General features: G+C 38.2%; 2 protein-coding genes across 6 annotated transcripts; one reads left to right on the top strand and one right to left on the bottom strand.

Annotated features, from left to right (window-relative positions):
• The first annotated feature begins 71 nt into the window (after nucleotides 1–71).
• On the top strand, nucleotides 72–3,263 carry LOC149615903 (sn-1-specific diacylglycerol lipase ABHD11-like). The gene is made up of 6 exons (XM_089857378.1): nucleotides 72–106; nucleotides 200–309; nucleotides 775–1,102; nucleotides 1,476–1,658; nucleotides 2,815–2,996; nucleotides 3,070–3,263. The coding sequence occupies exons 2-6, from the start codon at nucleotides 248–250 to the stop codon at nucleotides 3,197–3,199; spliced, it is 885 nt and encodes a 294-aa protein (XP_089713504.1). The 5' UTR covers nucleotides 72–106; nucleotides 200–247; the 3' UTR covers nucleotides 3,200–3,263.
• A 135-nt stretch (nucleotides 3,264–3,398) lies between these two features.
• On the bottom strand, nucleotides 3,399–20,483 carry LOC149615902 (uncharacterized). Of its 5 annotated transcripts, XM_089857327.1 has the most exons (5): nucleotides 20,292–20,483; nucleotides 10,713–10,835; nucleotides 10,431–10,553; nucleotides 6,961–10,258; nucleotides 3,399–5,234 (listed from the first exon to the last, which is right to left on the bottom strand). In XM_089857327.1, exons 2-5 carry the CDS (start codon nucleotides 10,829–10,831, stop codon nucleotides 3,432–3,434), a joined length of 5,343 nt encoding a protein of 1,780 aa, XP_089713453.1. In that variant the 5' UTR covers nucleotides 10,832–10,835; nucleotides 20,292–20,483; the 3' UTR covers nucleotides 3,399–3,431. The 5 variants fall into 5 exon arrangements, with proteins under 5 accessions (XP_089713453.1, XP_089713454.1, XP_089713456.1 ...); XM_089857328.1 differs by lacking the exon at nucleotides 10,713–10,835; XM_089857330.1 differs by lacking the exons at nucleotides 3,399–5,234; nucleotides 6,961–10,258; nucleotides 10,431–10,553; nucleotides 10,713–10,835 and adding exons at nucleotides 10,899–11,695; nucleotides 11,732–16,623.
• Between the last annotated feature and the right edge of the window lie 4 nt (nucleotides 20,484–20,487).

Raw genomic sequence — 20,487 nt, 5'->3', positions numbered from 1 at the left:
ACAGGAGAGGAAATAAGTAAACTTCATTACTGACTAAAAATAATTCTGCTAGATTGTCTGCTTATCGCTAAGCCTTTGTTTCCTTACGCTTAAGTTGATTTTCAAGGTAATTCTGTTAAAACTAATAAAATTATCGTATATTTTATATTTAAATAAGAGAATGTGTCTCTTTAATTAATCTAGGTTACTTTATTTTCAGAATTCATTGTTTAAATCAAGTTGTGCGAGAGTTTTAAGAAATCTAATCATGTTGAAGTCCATAGTTCCCAAGCGCATAAACCGTGTGTTAACTTTAAATACGCAATGCAGGTTGTAAAGAATTTTCGATATTTCTACTATAAGATAATTTTTAAGTATATTTTAAAATAAAGAGTTAAATTTTTAAAATCCATAACATAAACACATGATTTGAAGGAAAAATATATATCAAAATTGTCTGCTAACATATATGCGACGGCTTGTTTATAACGTAACTAGCGACAACTAGAGCTATCTCAGTTGTGACGTCAGTGCCTAGGTGAAACGTCACAGGCTTAGCAGTGGGCGGCCATGTTTGGTACCGCTTTGTTTCTGCACTCTGCAGAGAGCACAAATTTTTGTACTCACTGGTTTCTGTGGGCAAATTGCATGGGTGACGTCACACAAAGGCGTCTGAGATACCTCTATTGCTTAGCTTCTGTTATTGAACCAATGTTTCCACTTCCTTCAAAGGGGCTAACAACCTCGGGCACATTTTTAGCCCCAAATTTCAGAATCAACATACCTTATTTTCAGAACTATTACGAATGCTGTGACTCTTTCGAAAACTGAATTTTCCTTCAAAGATACATCCCAAACATTGTCACCCGTCGTCATTTTGCACGGGCTTTTAGGTTCCAAAACCAACTGGAAATCATTAGCGGCAACAATAGCTCAAAGATCCAAAAGAAAGGTTTACACCTTAGACGCTAGAAACCATGGTGACAGTCCACATACAAATGACACGTCATACAACTCAATGGTCGCGGACGTTCTACTATTTCTTAAAGATAACTCGAAAAAAGCCATAATTGTGGGACATAGTATGGGAGGTCGTACTGCGATGCTTACAGCATTACAAAATGTAATAAAAATACACAGAAGTTTAAACAAAGCGCGGGTCACGTGGTTCCCCTACAAGCTGACATTGCTTACGAACTCCAGTTTTGACTTGACGAAGATGGGAGGCATTTGTGGGCGGGATTAATAAGTGCACTTATAAATCCCGCCAAAACTGGAGTTCGTAAGGAAAGTCAACTTGTAGGGGAACCACGTGACCCGCTTTATGCTTCAAAGGGACTCGCAACTCGTGGGGGGGGGGGGTAAGGCCTACAGACGCGTCATGGCATGACCTTGAGCGAAATTAAACCATAATGAAGTTGCAAGTCCCTTAAGATAAATAAAATAAAATTCAAGACACTGTCCTCTGTGTAATTCTTTTAAAAATCCTTAACCAGCCTGATGTTGTTGAAAAATTAGTCGTGGTTGACATAGCACCAATTACTTACAAAGGAAGTGGGCTTACCGGTACACAACATATTTTAAAGGCCATGCAAGAAGCCCAAAATGAAATTAAAGGCAACGAAAACATCTCCCAAGCTAGACGAATTGTAGATAAAAGTTTAACCAAAACCATACCGGTAACTTTAATCGGGTTTTGTTGCTTTTAAAAAGAACCTGTTTAAGGGTCTGTAAAGTAGACATCGTCACATCGGCGGGTGGGTAAAATATAGCTATAGAGCTATTTCAGTGGGGGAAAAATTTCGTCTGCTACGAAAATTGGGCCTGCCTTTGAGTGTAGGGCGGCCATTTTATGAGGGTTTTCTCTATGGGCAAATAGCATTGGTGACGTAGCCATTACCCCCTCTGAAATAGCTCTATAGAGTGCTGTCAGTTGTGACGTCAGAGCCAAGGTTAAACGTCACGAGTCTGCCTTTAGCAATGGGCGGCCATGACAGTTACAGTTTTTTCTTTATGGGAAAACAGCATGGATGACGTCACACCGGCGCTTCTGACAGCACTCTATCTCAGTTGTGACGTCAGTACCTAGATAAAACGTCACGGGTTTAGCTTTGGCAGTGGGCGGCCATGTTTGGTACCGCTTTGCTTGTATGTGCAACTGCAAATAACATAGGTGACGTCACACTAAGGCATCTGAAATAGCTCTATTATTTTAAATACGTCATAGACACGTGACTGCTTTAAAAAAGGCGTGGTTCAAAGAAACTTCGTTCGTTTTATTTCAAAAACTACTACCACGTACCACTTCGGGGAATTTTCGGTGAAAACAAGGAGTAGGTGTCCAATCCCACTCCGTGTGGAGTCTTTGTATCTTGGCGTCACGTGGTGCCTGTGACCAGAAGTGAGATGAGACTAGAAGTACTGAGCTAACCAAATTCTTCACTCGGCGAAAGTGAATATTCTTGATAACACATCGACGGTTGGCCCTCTGGTAGCGGTTTCTGAATTTTCCCTCCAAAACGTGAGACGCTCGTGGCGGTAGACGACCGAACTAGATTCAAGCACCCGCGTCCGTGTTCCGCAGCTTTAGGTTGAGGGGAAGGGGGTAGGAAATGTTTTTGGAACTCGACCAATTTTTTTCTCTCTAGCGGTGGCATAAAATCCTCTCAAATTTGTTCACTAGTGCCAGGATCTATTACCAATGCTAGAGCCCTTCACTTCTAGTCTCATCTCACTTCTGCTGTGACGTATTTCAAATAATTTTACCCATCCATCCGCTGATGCCTACTTTACAGTTCCTTTATCAAAATTAACAAATACGTATTGAAATTTTAGGAACTCGGTTTAAGGCAATTTATATTAACCAACTTGGTTAATAAAAATGACAAAATTACTTGGAGAGTTAACTTAGATTTGCTTGAAAGCAATTACGAAAATATAATGGTCTTCCCTGATGTTCAGGGACAATTTTTGGGAGATACTCTAGTCATTGCGGGTGGCAAAAGTGATTACATAAAGTAAATTTTTAATTATTATCTGATAATTAAGAAATTTTAATTAAACTCAAAATTATTTTTTAAAAATTATCAGGCCCGATTTGCACGCAGTATTCTACAAATACTTTCCTAATGCAACGATTAAATATATCCCTGACGCGGGACATTGGGTACACGCTGAAAAGCCAAATGAATTTCTAAACATATTGTTACCATTTCTTTGAAAAATGAAATTTATTATATTAGATATGTGTATTTCATTGTAATAAATTTAATATCTTGACCAAATCTGTTTTGATTAATTTGTGCAATGCAAAAAATTAGAATCACTATGAGAAGCAGCAATGCGTATAAGAGGTATGTATGATTGGGTGTGCGTCATGATTCGGACATGTTTGGCAACATGTAATAAAGGCAACAAAGTTATATGCGAAAATATTTATTATTTGTATAGTTTCAAATACTTTGGAAGCCTTCATAAATTACGTAATAAATTATATTATCATTTCTTGGGTGTTCAAAAGTATAATTTCTTTGTTGTTCTAAAGTATCGTTTCTTGGGTGTTCAAAAGTATCGTTTCTTTGTTGTTCTAAAGTATCGTTTCTTGGGTGTTCAAAAGTATAATTTCTTTGTTGTTCTAAAGTATCGTTTCTTGGGTGTTCAAAAGTATAATTTCTTTGTTGTTCTAAAGTATCGTTTCTTTGATGTTCTAAAGTATAATTTCTTTGTTGTTCTAAAGTATCGTTTCTTTGATGTTCAAAAGTATCGTTTCTTTGATGTTCTAAAGTATAATTTCTTTGTTGTTCTAAAGTATCGTTTCTTTGATGTTCAAAAGTATCGTTTCCTTGATGTTCTGAAGTATAATTTCCTTGATGTTCTGAAGTATAATTTCTTTGATGTTCTAAAGTATAATTTCTTTGGTGTTCTAAAGTATCATTTCTTTCATGTTCTAAAGTATAATTTCTTTGGTGTTCTAAAGTATCATTTCTTTCATGTTCTAAAGTGTAATTTCTTTGGTGTTCTAAAGTATCATTTCTTTCATGTTCTAAAGTATCATTTCTTTCATGTTCTAAAGTATCATTTCTTTCATGTTCTAAAGTCACATTTCTTTCATGTTCTAAAGTATCGTTCCTTTGATGTTCTAAAGTATCAATTCTTTGTTGATCTAAAGTATCAATTCTTTGTTGTTCTAAAGTATCAATTCTTTGTTGTTCAAAAGTATCGTTTCTTTGATGCTCTAAAGTATCGTTTCTTTGATGCTCTAAAGTATCGTTCCTTTGATGCTCTAAAGTATCGTTCCTTTGATGCTCTAAAGTATCGTTCCTTTGATGCTCTAAAGTATCGTTCCTTTGATGTTCTAAAGTATCGTTCCTTTGATGTTCTAAAGTATCGTTCCTTTGATGTTCTTCTAAAGTATCGTTTCTTTGATGTTCTTCTAAAGTATCGTTCCTTTGATGTTCTGAAGTATCGTTTCTTTGATGTTCTGAAGTATCGTTTCTTTGATGTTCTAAAGTATCGTTCCTTTGATGTTCTAAAGTATCGTTCCTTTGATGTTCTAAAGTATCGTTCCTTTGATGTTCTTCTAAAGTATCGTTTCTTTGATGTTCTAAAGTATCGTTCCTTTGATGTTCAAAAGTATCGTTTCTTTGTTGTTCTAAAGTATCGTTTCTTTGAAGTTCTAAATTACCAGTTCGTTGTTCTAAATTACCCTGACTCGTGTTAACCACCTGCGAATGTACATGGCTATCCCTATGTTTTCTGAGAGACGTGTAACAGCGGAATGCGGCGTTACATTGTTTGCACTTGAACGCCTTTTCGTTCGAATGCGTACGTAAATGAATGGTTAAATACTGCTTAAATGGAAAAGTTTTCGAGCAAACACTACAAACGTAAGGCCGTTCTTTGCTATGCTGTAAAATGACGTGTTTTTTCAATTTATGCGGTTTAGACGCCACGTAATCGCATTCGACGCAATTAAGTAAGCCCACTGGTTTTTCGACGTGAATTTTTTTATGCTGATTTAAATTAGAAACCATTTCTCCACAAATATCACATATATTGCTACCATGACCATGTACAATTCGTTTGTGTCGACTAAACGGTCCCCTGGATTTGAAATTTTCCATGCAAATGGAACAAGTGTAAACTTTATTCATATGTGTTTCACGATGGCCATAAAAGCCTTGTTGAGTTTTAAATGTCATTGAACAATCATCGCATTTAAATGGACGTTCGTCTGAATGAGTAGCCATGTGTATCTAAAATTAAATTTTAATAAACGATAATTATTTTAATAAAAACTATTGGAATGTCACCTAATATAAGATTATCTACCAAGGCATCAAGCTTTATTTGTGATTAAGGAAACAGATCGGAAACCGGTGAAATTAATGGCTACCTTGTAGGCCTTCGTTTTGCGCATAGGCGATTTGGGTATGTGATCCGTTGCTCTGACGCAAAATCTCGCGATAACAAGCGCAAGGCTTTAAAAACAGACGGAAACCTGACCTCACCCCCCCCCCACAAATGACCCGAGCCTATCACGACCTAATCCTAACCTAACACACCATGGATAGGATACTATCAGAAAGCGATACTAGAAGAAGTGTGACACTCTGTATCCTCTTAATACTTTAGTTATGTAAGTACATGATTTTTCCCTGGCGAGGGAATTACCATTTTTGTTAATTTGCTCTCCCGCTGCTCATCAAACTTAATTAAGATGGGTATCACATCGCACCGTGCTAGGGTGGATTAACTATAACTGTTTGGTATTTTACTAAATCCCCATTCAGCAATCAAGTAGGCACAAACCTTGATTGTCTTGACGTGGCGGGACAAAAAACACACAAGAACATGCATGCGCCTAGCTTGGCAAATAGTTAAGCAGCGCTAATAGATATAGTCAGTGGCGTCGCTAGGCCTTTTTTCGGGGGGCTATAGCCCCCCCAAATTCCAAACTTAGCCCCCCCCCCCAAAATAATCCGTAAACCCTACCAAAAAATTGCTGTTAGCAACCTAAAATTCTGTAGCAATATATAAAAATTTTTCAATATGAAACAGTAAAATTTTGAAGAAAAAAACAGATGGAAACAAGTAAAATGTTTCATGTTCTTTCGAAGGGAGTCCCAATAGTGTGGACTAAAAGCTAACCAAAACTAAAAATAAACCTAAGACGAGTGAAAACCCTTCTTAATCGGTTCCGTAGTCCTTATCAATAAAAGGTTGTACATCTTTAAAATACGAAACATTTCATGTTGACACAAATTTACGGATAGTTTTAAAGGTCTACACATTTTCCAAAGAACCAATTATGCAATTTTTAGCCGCATTGTAGTATACGATAGGCTCTTAGTTTGACACGAGCCGTAGTATATGGCCGGGGTTTTCGCTTTCGTTATCGTCAGATTTTAGCTTAAATGGAACCAATAGTGGTAGCTGAGCTCAGTTAGAGATTTTATTTTAATTAAAAAAATTTTCACACCGCACCCGGGAATTGAATCTGGCTGGCTGGCGCAGCAGTAAGACACGCTACCACTGTGGGGTCGGACAATTCTGATTTTTTGTTTAGGGTCTTTGTATTATATTCTTTTTATTTATGTGCAAATTAAATAGATAACGATGTGGCTACTATTAAGTCCCAGCCATTGGGCCATCTTGTTTATATTAAGTTCTTATAATAATTTTAAAATAGTTTGCCCAGATTTAGCCCCCCCAAATTTCAAACCCTAGCGACGCTACTGGATATAGTAATGATGAGGGAACTATTTTAAACGGCGTATGTACATGCATGATTCGGTTTAGCAACCTTGATATAATAAATGTTAAGGGATGTTGTTGGGGAAGAATCATGTTACAATTACCCAGTATCACCCCGCTTTGTGTACAAGTACACTTCTCTCGAAGAGATTTAAGTATTATACACCTCTGATACTGTGTCTTATCCCCAAGAATTAAATTTAATGAAGAATCTTAAAAACTAACCTTTAAATTATAATTCCTGTTGAATACTCCTTCACACTTATCGCATTTGAATCGCCTTTCATTATGATGCGCTTCTGCAAAGTGCTCATTTTTCTCGGCAAATGAATCAAACTCACGATCGCAAACGTTGCACTTGTAACTTTTCTTCATTGGGGTACGTAGTTGATGAACAGTATCTTCGTGATACCGCAATGCCGATTGCTGTTTGAAACGCCAATCGCAAAATCTGCATTTAAACGGCTTTTCATCCCCATGTATCCTCAAGTGATTTTTGAAAGGCGCCGATGTCGAGAAAGATAAACGGCAAATTTTGCAAGTGTAGGGCTTTTCACCTGTATGGATTCTCATATGCAATCGTAAGATTTGAGCTGTATTGTAGGCGCATTTGCATTCAGCGCAATAAAACCTGCATTTGCCTTGATGAGTCTTTTCGTGGCATTTTAACATTGATAATTTAGAATAGGTCATTTCGCATTGACTGCATTTGTGCATTGGTTTCACTTGCCGCACAGCTCGCTGAGCTGTTGGAAGTTTTATGGTGCCGTCTCGTACGGAATCTTCGTTGTCATGAGCAGTAAGTAAATGGTTGCGCAAAGTTGTACAATGGAAGAATCCAATCCCGCAAAAAACACATTTATTGGCCTTAGTGTTTTTAAGTTGAATTGTCTTAGTTTGATTTAAAACTTCATCGGCATTTTCCATTTCTGCCTCTACAGGTTCATCAGGGTTAGTTAAATCCCAATCGGATAACGGGCTCGAATCAGGTACTTCGTTAGTAGTAATGTTAACAGTTGAACCCGTTCCAATGTCTCGCACCTGTTCCGAATTGTCCGTAGTAGCTTTGGCACAATTTTCTGCTGATTCCAAGGTATCTTGGGGTTTCGTTTGCGCAACCTGTTCCAAGACATACTCTTCCTCAATTTGGAATTCACCTGACTCCAATAATACTCTGTTTTCGTTGACGACCGCTTCAATTGTCTGATAAATATGGTCATTCGGGTCAAATTCCTTCCATTTATGATTAAGTAATTCGTGCCGTTTAAGGTCATCAGCGTTTAGGTAACTTGCCGAGCAAGATTGGCACGTATGCTGTTCAGTAAGCCCATACTCTTCAGCAACTTTATCGTTCAATACAGCCGGTGGGTGCTGTATTCTAATAATTTGGTCGTCTGGCGTGACGTATTTCAAATTAAAAAGACGTTTCTTTCTGGGTGGTTTCGGTAAATGTTCTTCGGAATTTTCATCGATAACTGGAGACAATGTCGTTTCTATCGTTTCATTTTGTGTTTCTTTTCCCGAATTTTCACCGATAACTGGTGGCAATGTCGTTTCTACCGTTCCTTTTTCCAAATTTACATCGGTATCTGAAGCTATCGTTCCTATGATTCTTTCTTCCAAACTTTCATTGATGACTGAAGATATCGTTTCCTCGATTCTTTCTTCACAATCTTTACCGATAACGGAATACGATGTCGTTTCTTCTATTCTTCTTTCCAAATTGTCATAGATCAGTGAAGATATCGTTTCTCCGATTCTTTCTTCCAAATTGCCATTGATCACTGAAGATATCGTTTCTTCGATTCTTTCTTCGCAATCTTTATCGATAACGGAATACAGTGTTGTTTCTTCGATTCCTTTTTCCGAATTTACATCGATCAGTGAAGATATCGTTTCTCCGATTCTTTCTTTCAAATTTCCATTGATCACTGAAGATATCGTTTCTTCGATTCTTTCTTCGCAATCTTTATCGATAACGGAATACAGTGTTGTTTCTTCGATTCCTTTTTCCGAATTTACATCGATCACTGAAGATATCGTTTCTACGATTCTTTCTCCCAAATTATCATTTATTACTGCAGTTATTGTTTCTTCGATTGTTTCTTCCCAACTTTTATCGATAACGGAAGACAATGTCGTTTCTTCGACCCTTTTTTCCAAATTTTCATCGAACATTGAAGATATCGTTTCATCTATTCTTTCTTCCAAACTTTCATTGACCACTGAAGTTATCGTATCTTCAATTTTTTCTGCCCAATTTTTATCGATAACGGAAGACAATGACGTTCCTTTGATTCTTTTTTCCGAATTATCATTGATTACCAAAGATATCGTTTCACCGATTCTTTCTTCCAAATTTTCATTGACCACTGAAGTTATCCTTCCTTCGATTTTTTCTTCCCAATTTTTATCGATAACGGAAGACAATGTCGTTCCTTCGATTCTTTTTTCCGAATTATCATTGATTACCAAAGATATCGTTTCACCGATTCTTTCTTCCAAATTTTCATTGACCACTGAAGTTATCGTTCCTTCGATTTTTTCTTCCCAATTTTTAGCGATAACGGAAGACAATGTCGGCTCTTCAATTCTTTCTTCCAAATTGTAATCCATCATCGAAGATATCGGTTCTTCGATTCTTTCCTCCAAATTTCCATTGATCACTGAAGATATCGTTTCTTCGATTCTTTTTTCCGAATTTTTATCGATCACTGAACATAATGTCGTTTCTTCGATTCTTTTTTCCCAATTTTTATTGATCATTGAAGATATCATTTCTTCGATTCTTTCTTCCATATTTTCATTGATCACTGAAGAGATCGTTTCTTCGACTCTTTCTTCCCAACTTTTCTCGATAAAGGAAGACAATGTCGTTTCTTCGATTTCGCTCGAAGGTTTCTTAATTTTCGGAGTTACTTTCATTTTCTTCACTGGTTTGTGATCTTTCTTTGCAGCTTTTCTTTTGGCACTGTTTGTCGGCTTACCTTGGACAACGTCTGTCGGTTTACCTTGAACTACGCCCGTCGGTTTACCTTGAACTACGCCTGTCGGTTTACCTTGAACTACGTACGTCAGTTTACCTTGAACTACGTCCGTCGGTTTACCTTGAACTACGTCCGTCGGTTTACCTTGAACTACGCCTGTCGGTTTACCTTGAACAACGTCTGTCGGTTTACCTTGAACTACGTCCGTCGGTTTACCTTGAACTACGCCTGTCGGTTTACCTTGAGCTACGTCTGTCGGTTTACCTTGAACAACCTTTGTCGGTTTACCTTGAACAACCTTTGTCGGTTTACCTTGAACTACGTCTGTCGGTTCTTGGACAACGTCGGTCAGTTTACTTTGCATGACCTTTGTCGGTTTACCTTGGACCCTCAGTTCGTTTACATTGACACACTTTCGATTATCGCCGTCTAGATCTAACCGTACTAGAACAACACGTGCGGGTTTGCAAAGCATTGCCAAATCTTCAATTCGCATGGCAAAGCCACTTGATTGAGGCGCGCAACTGTCCATTTTCCTATATTATGAATAAATTTCAAATTCATTACTTACCGTAAAAAATAAAATATTTTGAAATTAAATTTTTCTTTATATTGTCAAAACATTTAAAAAAATGATTCGGCGTATTAGACATTTTAATTATTAATTGCTTTTCTATGGACACTACAGTTTGGTTAAATTTGACACACTTTTCATAATTGCCGTCTAGACGCAACCGTATGAGCTCCACACGCGCTGGTTTGCAGAGCATTGCCAAATCCTCGATTCGCATTGCAAAATCCATCGATTGAGGTTTACAGTTGGCTTTTTTCCTATATTGCAAACATTTAAAATTTCTAAATTCAATTCCACATATTAAAAAAAAATGAAATCTTTTCAATTAGTATTTTTTAAAGTCAAATGATTAATAAAAAAAATTTGATTTCGCGTATTAAACGTATAAATTATTATTAATTTTAATATTTGAACACCTTTGATAATTGCGGTCTAGATCCAACTGTGTAAGAGTAACACTTGCGGGTTTGCAGAGTCTAGCCAAATCTTCGATTCGCAAATGAAAACCCATCGACTGAAATGTACAGTTGGCCATTTTCCTATATTTTGAAAACGTTTCGTTCAAATTTTGAATTCATAACTTCGTGCAAACAAACAGAAGATCATATTATGGTATTTTTTATTAACAAATTCAATAAGTATACAAAGCTAGTGCGTTAATTACAAAGATAACTATAAAACACAGCAAAAAGTGTCAATTAAGTTCAATCAATTAATCGTCACGTGTTACTTCAGTCAAACTCAATAGAAATCTAGATATTTGATCTTTATACACATCGACAAAACTTTTAGCGAATTCCAATGGACTGCTCGGAGCACTTTGATTATTTAAGTTACCTCGCACTCCGAGCTGATCTGAATAAAAAGACGGTTCAATACGTATCGCTCGGTAAATCTATATATACATTTTAATGGATTCAAAATCAAAGTTCAAACCGCTCCGGACATTTTGTAAGATTTCATGATGTCATAGAATAAATCGCGAAAGAACTCGGTGCAGTCCAATGGAATTCGCTATTATATTAAATCCGTTTTTATCCGCCATCTTGGTGGTTAAATAAAACAATCATAGAGAAATTATACCGTGGAAAATATTTGTAATTTACATTACACGCCTGTAAATTCTAATATTATAAATTGAGACTGACTTCGTAAGTTCAAATCGTAATTTATTGGCACTTGTGGTGTGGTATATTCATAAACCGTTTCTATCGGTTCAGTTATCACATTTGGGTTTGGGTTTAGACTATCTCTTAATGGAATAAAAACTGTATTATCAGCGGATGGTTGCGTTTGTGGCACTTCGTCTATAACTAAACCTACCAAATCACTTTTGTCATCAACATTCATGGACCCTTCCAACCCATTTTTGTCATCTACATTTAATGACCCTTCCAACACATTATGGTCATCTACATTTAATGATCCTTGCAACCCATTATCATCACCTACAATCACGGACCCTTGTAACCCATTCTCGTCACCTACAATCATGGACCCTTGCAACCCATTTTCGTCACCTACAATCAGCCCTTGCAACCCATTTTCATCAGTTACAATCATTGAACCTTGCAACCCCTTCTCGTCATCTACAATCATGGACCCTTGCAACCCATTTTCATCATCTACAATCATGGACCCTTGCAACCCATTTTCGTCACCTACAATCAACTCTTCTACGTCAAATTTACCTTCATGCGTCATCTTGTGCTTTCTCAAGGTATTATAACTTCTAAAAGTAATGGAGCAAACTTTACATTGATACAGATGCTCGTCAGTATGCTTAACAACAATATGCCGTTTCAAATGCGACTTATAATTAGCCTTAAAATCGCACTGCGTACAATTAAAAACACTTTTAGGTTCGTGTAGCCTCATATGATGTTTTATAAAGGATGTTATCACCTCTTTATCGCAAACCTGGCACTTTGTATACTGTGGGACAAGGTGATTTTTCATATGTCGTTCCATCGCACGTTTAACAGTGAAAATTTCACCGCATTCCTGGCATGGGTAATTAGTTTTAAAGACATGAGGACGCCCAAGTTTATGGTTGCGTTTATGACATTTTAAAGTCGTAGGTGACGCGAAACTTAGCGGACATTGGTCGCATAAGAAAGGTCGTGCACCACTATGAAGGTTATTATGAAATCCCAATGCCTGTTTCGAAGCCAATAAAGCCCCGCAAGTATCGCATTGAAACCGAGTGGCAATTTGTTTCCCTGTTTTATATTTTTCATGATGTTTTTCCCGGATATGAATACGTAAATACGTCACGCGTGTAAAGGCCTCATTGCAAAAATTGCACTTAAAATCTTTCGTCAGATTATGAATTACCAAGTGTTTATCGAGGGATGTCTTGTGTTTAAACGATATAGCGCAAATATGGCATTGATACGGTGTTTCGTCGGAATGCGTTCGCATATGCGTTTTCAAAACAGTTTCAACTTTAAAAGCAACGCCGCAAATTTTACAAACGTAAGGTTTAACGTTAGAATGAGCAATTTTCTCGTGATAGCGTAAACGTTGTTTATCAAAAAAGCCTGCCTTACACTTACTACAAAAAAATTTAAACTCTCGTTTGTTAATATGAGCTTTTTCGTGATAAAATAATGATTTCGAATGATTGAATGTTGCTTCGCAGAATTGACAAGTTAAGAATAGTGGTTTTAATTTGCCTCGATATTTAGGTCTGGTTAATAATGGAGATGGTGGTCTCTCTGTGGGTTCTAATGAAACATTCTCACAGTCGCTAGTTATTTTGGTAGTACTCACATCAGCAGTAGCTTGTACCGTATGAGTTGAAACGTGAACACGTAGTGATTTTTGGTGGTAGAATGTAAGTTCACAGTGCGGACATTTTAAGCGTTGTGCGATGATTAGTGATCCGGAGTTATCAAGTTTCTGGTAAGTGTTTTGAGATGAAATTCGTGGGTTTGCGTTAGTGTTTTGAGATGAATTTGCTGGGTTTGTACTAGTGTTTTGAGAAGGATTTGCTGGGTTTTCTTTAGTGTTTTGAGAAGGATTTGCTGGGTTTTCTTTAGCGTTTTGAGAAGATTTTTCTGGGTTTTCATTAGTGTTTTGAGAAGATTTTTCTGGGTTTTCATTAGTGTTTTGGGAAGATTTTTCTGGGTTTTCTTTAGTGTTTTGAGAAGATTTTTCTGGGTTTTCTTTAATGTTTTGAGAAGATTTTTCTGGGTTTTCATTAGCGTTTTGAGAAGATTTTTCTGGGTTTTCATTAGTTTTTTGAGAAGATTTTTCTGGGGTTTCATTAGTGTTTTGGGAAGAATTTTCTGGGTTTACGTTAGTGTTCTGAGAAAAATTTGTCGGGTTAGAATTCGAGTTCCGAGAAGAATTTCCTGGGTTTGCCTTAGTGTTCTGAGAAGAATATGCAGGCTTTGTGTTAGTGTTCTGAGAAGAATATGCAGGCTTTGTGTTAGTGTTCTGAGAAGAATATGCAGGCTTTGTGTTAGTGTTTTGAGATGAATTGCCTGGGTTTGTGTTAGTGTTCTGAGAAGAATATGCAGGGTTTGTGTTAGTGTTTTGAGATGAATTGCCTGGGTTTGTGTTAGTGTTCTGAGAAGAATATGCAGGGTTTGTGTTAGTGTTCTGAGAAGAATATGCAGGGTTTGTGTTAGTTTTCTGAGAAGAATATGCAGGGTTTGTGTTAGTTTTCTGAGAAGAATTACCTAGGTTTGAGTTAGTGTTCTGAGAAGAATTACCTGGGTTTGAGTTATTGTTCTCAGAAGAATTATCTGGGTTTGCGTTAGAATTTTGAGAATAATTACCTGGGTTTTTGTTCTGGGATGCAGTGGCTGGATTTGTGCTAGTGTACTGAGAAGCAGTAGCTGAATTGTTAGTGTTCTGGGAAGCAGTAGCTGAATTGTTAGTGTTCTGGGTAGCAGTAGCTGAATTGTTAGTGTTCTGGGAAGCAGTAGCTTGATTTTTAGTGTTCTGGGAAGCAGTAGCTGGATTGTTAGTGTTCTGGGAAGCGGTAGCTGGATTGTTAGTGTTCCGGGAAAAACTTTCTGGCTTTGCATTATATTTTTTGGACTTAGGTTTAGTATTTTTCACACTGTTCTCACTAACATCCGAGTCAAAAACCTCATCAGAAAGAGTAAAGTCCGAGTCAGGATCCTCATCAGAAATTGGTTCAGAATAATCCATAAAGTCATCACTGTCCGAACTGCTATAGACGTCCTGCACTCGCAAAACCCTTTGCATAACTGGCAGGAAGATTTTATTACTTTTCCAATTTGTTCTTGCAGTTGTCTCCGAAGATTTTTCAATGAAGGTTGTCCCTCGTATTACCGACTCAATGGTGTCCATAATATTGTCTATTTCAGTATCACTGTTTTCGTCCCTACAGTTAAATATTTCTAGGTCTTCATCGTCGGATTCAACGTGAGGCACTTTCTTTGCAGGTGCAGGCAATGTTGCCTTGAGTTTTGTTGCTTTTTTAGCCTTTTTGACTACAGGGGCTTTAACATTTTCGATTACAGGCGCTGTAAGCCTTGTGGTTGCACGCGTTATAATCTTTCTGGTGTCAGGTGTTGGAATCTTTTCTAGAGCTTCATCGTCAGATTGAACGCGAACTTTTGATTTTACAGGAACTTTCTTTGAAGGTGCGGGCAATGTTACCTTGGGCTTTGTAACTTTTTTAGCCATTCTGATTACAGGCGTGGCAACCTTTTCGACTACAGGAGTTGCAACCTTTTCGATGACAGGCGCTGCAATCCTTTCGATTACAGGCGTTGCAACCTTTTCGAGTACAGGCGCTGCAATCTTTTCGACTACAGGAGTTGCAACCTTTTCGATGACAGGCGCTGCAATCCTTTCGATTACAGGCGCTGCAATCCTTTCGATTACAGGCGTGGCAACCCTTTCGACTACAGGCGTGGCAACCTTTTCGACTACAGGCGTGGCAACCTTTTCGACTACAGGCGTGGCAACCCTTTCGACTACAGGCGTGGCAACCTTTTCGACTACAGGAGTTGCAACCCTTTTGATTACAGGCGTGGCAACCCTTTCGATTACAGGCGTGGCAACCCTTTCGATTACAGGCGTGGCAACCCTTTCGATTACAGGCGTGGCAACCCTTTCGATTACAGGCGTGGCAACCCTTTCGACTACAGGCGTGGCAACCTTTTCGACTACAGGCGTGGCAACCTTTTCGACTACAGGCGTGGCAACCCTTTCGATTACAGCCGTGGCAACCTTTTCGACTACAGGCGTGGCAACCTTTTCGACTACAGGCGTGGCAACCTTTTCGACTACAGGAGTTGCAACCCTTCTAGTTAGACGCGTTGCAACCCTTCTGGTTAGACGCGTTTGAACCTTTTCAATGACAGGTGTTTGAACTTTTTCAGTGAAAGGTGTTTGAACTTTTTCAATGACAGGCGTTGTCACCTTCTCGATGACAGGCGTTGGCAGCTTTTCGATGACAGGAGTTGCAACTTTTCGCGTTACACGCGTTTGAACCTTTTCAGTGACAGGCGTTTGAACAGTTTCAATTACAGGTGTTTGAACTTTTTCAGTGACAGGTGTTTGAAGCTTTTCAAGGACAGGTGTTCGAAATATTTCTAGATCCTCATCATCAGATTCTACGCAAACTTTTGACTTTACAGTAACTTGTCTTGCAGGTGCAGGCAATAGCACCTTGAAGTTTGAAACTTTTTTAGCCTTCCGGATTACAGGTGTTGCAACCCTTTCGATGACGGGCGCTGCAACAATTTCTAGATCCTCATCATCATCAGATTCAACGCAAACTTTTGATTTTACAGGAACTAGCGTTGCAGGTAATGTTACCTTCATGTTCGAAACTTTTTTAGCCCTTCTGATTACAGGTGTTGCAACCTTTTCAGTTACAGGCAGTGCAACCTTTTCGATTACAGGTGTTGCAACCTTTTCGATTACAGGCAATGCAACCCTTTCTAGGACAGGCGTTGCAACAATTTCTAGATCTTCATCGTTAGATTCCAGGCAAACTTTTGATTTTACAGGAACTAGCGTTGCAGGTAATGTTACCTTAATGTTCGAAACTTTTTTAGCCCTTCTGATTACAGGCCTTTTAACCTTTTCGCTGACAGGTGTTGCAACCTTTCCCATTACAGGTGTTGCAGCATTCTGGGTCAGTTTAATCTTCACAGGTTTACGATGCCAACCTGGACCTTTAGCAATTTCAAATTCGCCATTTTTAATATATTCTAACGGTGTTAATGAAATCCGTAAAGGTTTGCACAGTAACGATATGATGTTAAAGTTCACAAAACATCGTCGTTGAGTCGTGAATTCGGCCATGACTTTCGAAACGAATAAACATTCAATCTGTATTTTGGAGAAAGAATTGAAACAAAGACTTTTATTGGTAAAAAGTGCTTTTAATCTTTAAATTTGTGTGATACAATAATACAATACGGTTTCTACAAGTATATGTACTGTACAATAAGTTTAGGCAGGGATAGATTTAATTTTCGAAGTAGGAATGGAGAACAGAGTAATGTGGGCGCGCGTCCCCCGCGTCCCCGGGACGGGGGGGGGGGGGTATGAAAGAAGAGGCGGGTGGGTCATAGCGACAGAGGTAAAAAGGAATTACGTCACTATTTTTCGCCCGTCCCCGTTAGCAACGTCATCAAAACGTAGTTTAAGTGAGCATCCAATAAGATAATTTAAACTTTTCGTTACGTGTTGGTTGGAGGGAGGGGCTCTATACTGGGTGGGCTATGAGTCGGAATAACTGAAGTAAATACTAACCGTTCCGTTCTCCATTCCTACTTCTAAAATTAAATCTATCCCTGGTTTAGGCCTACAGTATTTTACAAATGAAACAAAATTGCATATAACGAGAAACTAAAATAAATTACAGTTTCGTACAAGTGCACCTGGCGACAAAAATTGGCGTGGGACAGCTGGATTTTAGAGGAGAGAGGTGAAATGGAGTCGAAATGTTATTGGGCCATGTGTGGCAATGAAAATTTCTCAGAGTACCTTGCGCACGCCCCTGAATTTGTTGTAGGCAGGGATAGATTTAATTTTATAAGTAGGAATCGAGAACAGAGTAATGTGGGCGCGCGTCAAAGTCCCGGACCCCCTTCCACGGGACGAGGGGGGGGGGGTTATGAAAGAAGAGGCGGGTCATAGCGACAGAGGTAAAAAGGAATTACGTATTTTTCGCCGTCCCCGTCAGCAACGTCATCAAAACGTAGTTTAAGTGAGGCAATAAGATAATTTAAACTTTTAGTTACGTGTTGGAGGGAGGGGCTCTATACTGGGTGGTCTATGAGTCGGACTGAAGTAAATACTAACCGTTCTCCATTCCTACTTCTAAAATTAAATCTATCCCTGGTGTAGGGGATTATTAAGTGCTACCACGTAGCGCTATTAAAAATAAGACACAGGGGGCATTTTCGATGTTTTCGTTCAACATACGACCCTACCAAAACAAACGCCCCTGAGGATACTGGGAGATCTTTGTTGGCGTTCCGTAGATAGGGGTATAAAGGCCACGACACCGGTATGGTGTTTACTACTCCATATCAACTTTTCTCTAAGACTGAATACAAAGGAACGCAGCTTGACATGAAATTTGGGGGTGGTAACGAGCGGAATAGCAGGGAATAGGTTCCCTTTCCGTGAAAAAATTCCCAAAACATTTTGGATTAAAGGGGCTGGTTTGACAGTCGGACAAAGGACGAGCTTAGCATAGCAGTGGGTAAAAAAGGAAAGGGTTGGAACACCCCCTTTAACCTTGTCAAATAAATCAAACGATTTCACGCTTTTTTCTCCCCAAACTTCGGATTCTGGTGAGGGGCTGATCACTTTGAGTTTGGCTGATTGGCTCATTACGCAATTACACGGAGAACACGTTATGATTACGCGAATTACACGGAGAAAACGTTATGATTACGTGAATTACACGGAGAAAACGTTATGATTACGCGAATTACACGGAGAAAACGTTATGATTACGTGAATTACACGGAGAAAACGTTATGATTACGTGAATTACACGGACTTTACGTCGTGATCACGTGAATTACACGGACTTTACGTCGTGATCACGTGAATTAAACGGAGACTACGAGGATCGAAAAAAATAAACATGGAGTACATAGTGTGATCAGCCCCTTGGTTTTTTACGCGTGCAAATTCTTATCGCTATCAATAGATCATTCAAATACATTTAAAATGAACATATAATGAAAATAATGTATGTTAAAATATGATAACTGACAAACTTATCAATAAAGCGAAACATATAGCGACGCATTTTAAACACTTCCTGTCTAACAATATTTGTACCCAGATGGCAAATGGAAAAATTTTCACCTGGCAGCATTGTTCATTTAATTTATGGGAAAAAACTTATCGGAGTTCTATTAAGTTACTTATTATTTTGTGTTCGTTATTATTTATTTAATTCTAAGCTACGGTTGTTTAGAAACGTTTCTGATATAACCAAGAAGTGATATCTAGTTTATTAGGGAGAAGGTATAAATTCGCCACATTTCCTGTTTTATCTCCAGTTTAAAACGTAGACGTGTCCGGAGTTAATCCCCGCCGCCTCTAAATTACAACCAGCATCTCATTGGTTCTTGAAACCTCACGTCAGCGCGACGCGAATGACGAAAATTACAGTCATATTTTCTGACTGAGGAGAGTGTAGCGAAATAGCCCGGCCTCCTTTTACGTCCCCCCTTGTATTTTGAAAGGGGACTGGGACTATGGGACGCCGCGCGCGAATACTTAGGCATCTTATACCTTCTCCCTAATAAACTAGATATCGCTTCTTGATATAACTTTTTAATAATAATAATAAATTACGCAACAAGGACATTTTATTGTGATCAATAAATGCTACTTGGCTCACAAAATTAATAAAAATAAAAACATCATATAAAAGGAAAAGTTCAGGTAACATAACATTATACCTTAAAAAGAAAGGCCTTTTTTGTAAATATAAAAGGAATTAAATATTAAAAATTGATTATCTCTTATTACATTATGTTAATTAGTACATTTAATTAGTCTTAAAAGCTATCAAGGACTACTGCGCTATTCTCTCGCCATTGCTTTAGTGTCGTCTGCAAGCCCGAACCTCTTACTCCTAAGGGATTGGTTGAATTCTCAAAGGCTGAGAGAAGTAACTAAGGGTAAGGTAGGTTCTAACTAGCAGACGCCATTAAAGCAATGGCGGGGGAATGGCGCAGTAGTCCTTGATTATTTTTAAGACTAATTAAATGCTAATCCACCTTATTCCCTTTCGGCGGAAGTTAGGCTTAGTTCGGGATTCATGGGGGTGAAAAGACGGGAAGAAATTGGTCTGTCGTCCGCTACAGTACATATTTTCGGCTTCTGTAGCAGACGACAGACAAATTTCTTCCCGTCTTTTCACCCCCATGAATCCCGAGCTAAGCCTAACTTCCGGCGAAAGGGAATAAGGTGGATTATCATATAGTAATAAGAGATCACATTTATTTTACGTGAACTTTTCCTTTAAAACAAAGAAAATTTACACTCTTTCAATGGAGTTATTGTTAATTGAAGTTCCATGTTTTCTTTACTCAACCGTGACTGGGGTTATTTACTTATGGCATCACGCACAGGTTAAATGTGTTTTCTACGCGTTACGTTTGCTTTTAGTCACCTCAAATGTACGCGCCATTTCTTACACTTTTTTTAGCGTGAATTATTGATTGATATAAAAGAGGTCTCAGGGTTCTAACAATTGTTTATTGCAGTTTTAAAATGCTTAAATATGATTACCAAAACTAATACCGCTAAAAATTATACTAGTATTAACTCCACGTAAATAAATAGGCCTAAAATAATCGTAAATATATCCAAGTTCAGCTGTTTACGCGAGGTGTCAACCAAATTTTCCCGCTTCTCTTTTAATGAGTTCAGTGCCTAACTAAACTGAACTGAATAGCCAAGGCTTAAGCTAAAAAACTAAAATAGCACCTAATATCTATTATTAAAGTTTTGTCACTTACGTTTTAACGATTTCCTCTCCAAAATGACAATAAAATTCGCGTAATTACACTAAAAAGATGCGACTTACATACTTAATTACTTAAAAAGAATTTGGGACAAGTTATTATCTCCACGATCGCGTTACATCTACAGTCTACACAAGCAAACTGAAAGTTGCAACTTACACTTACAACCCTCTACACTCTCCAGCGTCTA

This window comes from Phalangium opilio, unplaced genomic scaffold (genome assembly GCF_054372755.1).
Source record: "Phalangium opilio isolate 3A_F unplaced genomic scaffold, DU_Popi_V2 ptg000217l_1, whole genome shotgun sequence".
In the NCBI taxonomy this organism is placed as follows: Eukaryota; Metazoa; Arthropoda; class Arachnida; order Opiliones; family Phalangiidae; genus Phalangium; species Phalangium opilio.
Note: the sequence above shows the minus strand (reverse complement) of the source record. Positions and strands in the feature narration are given on the sequence as shown.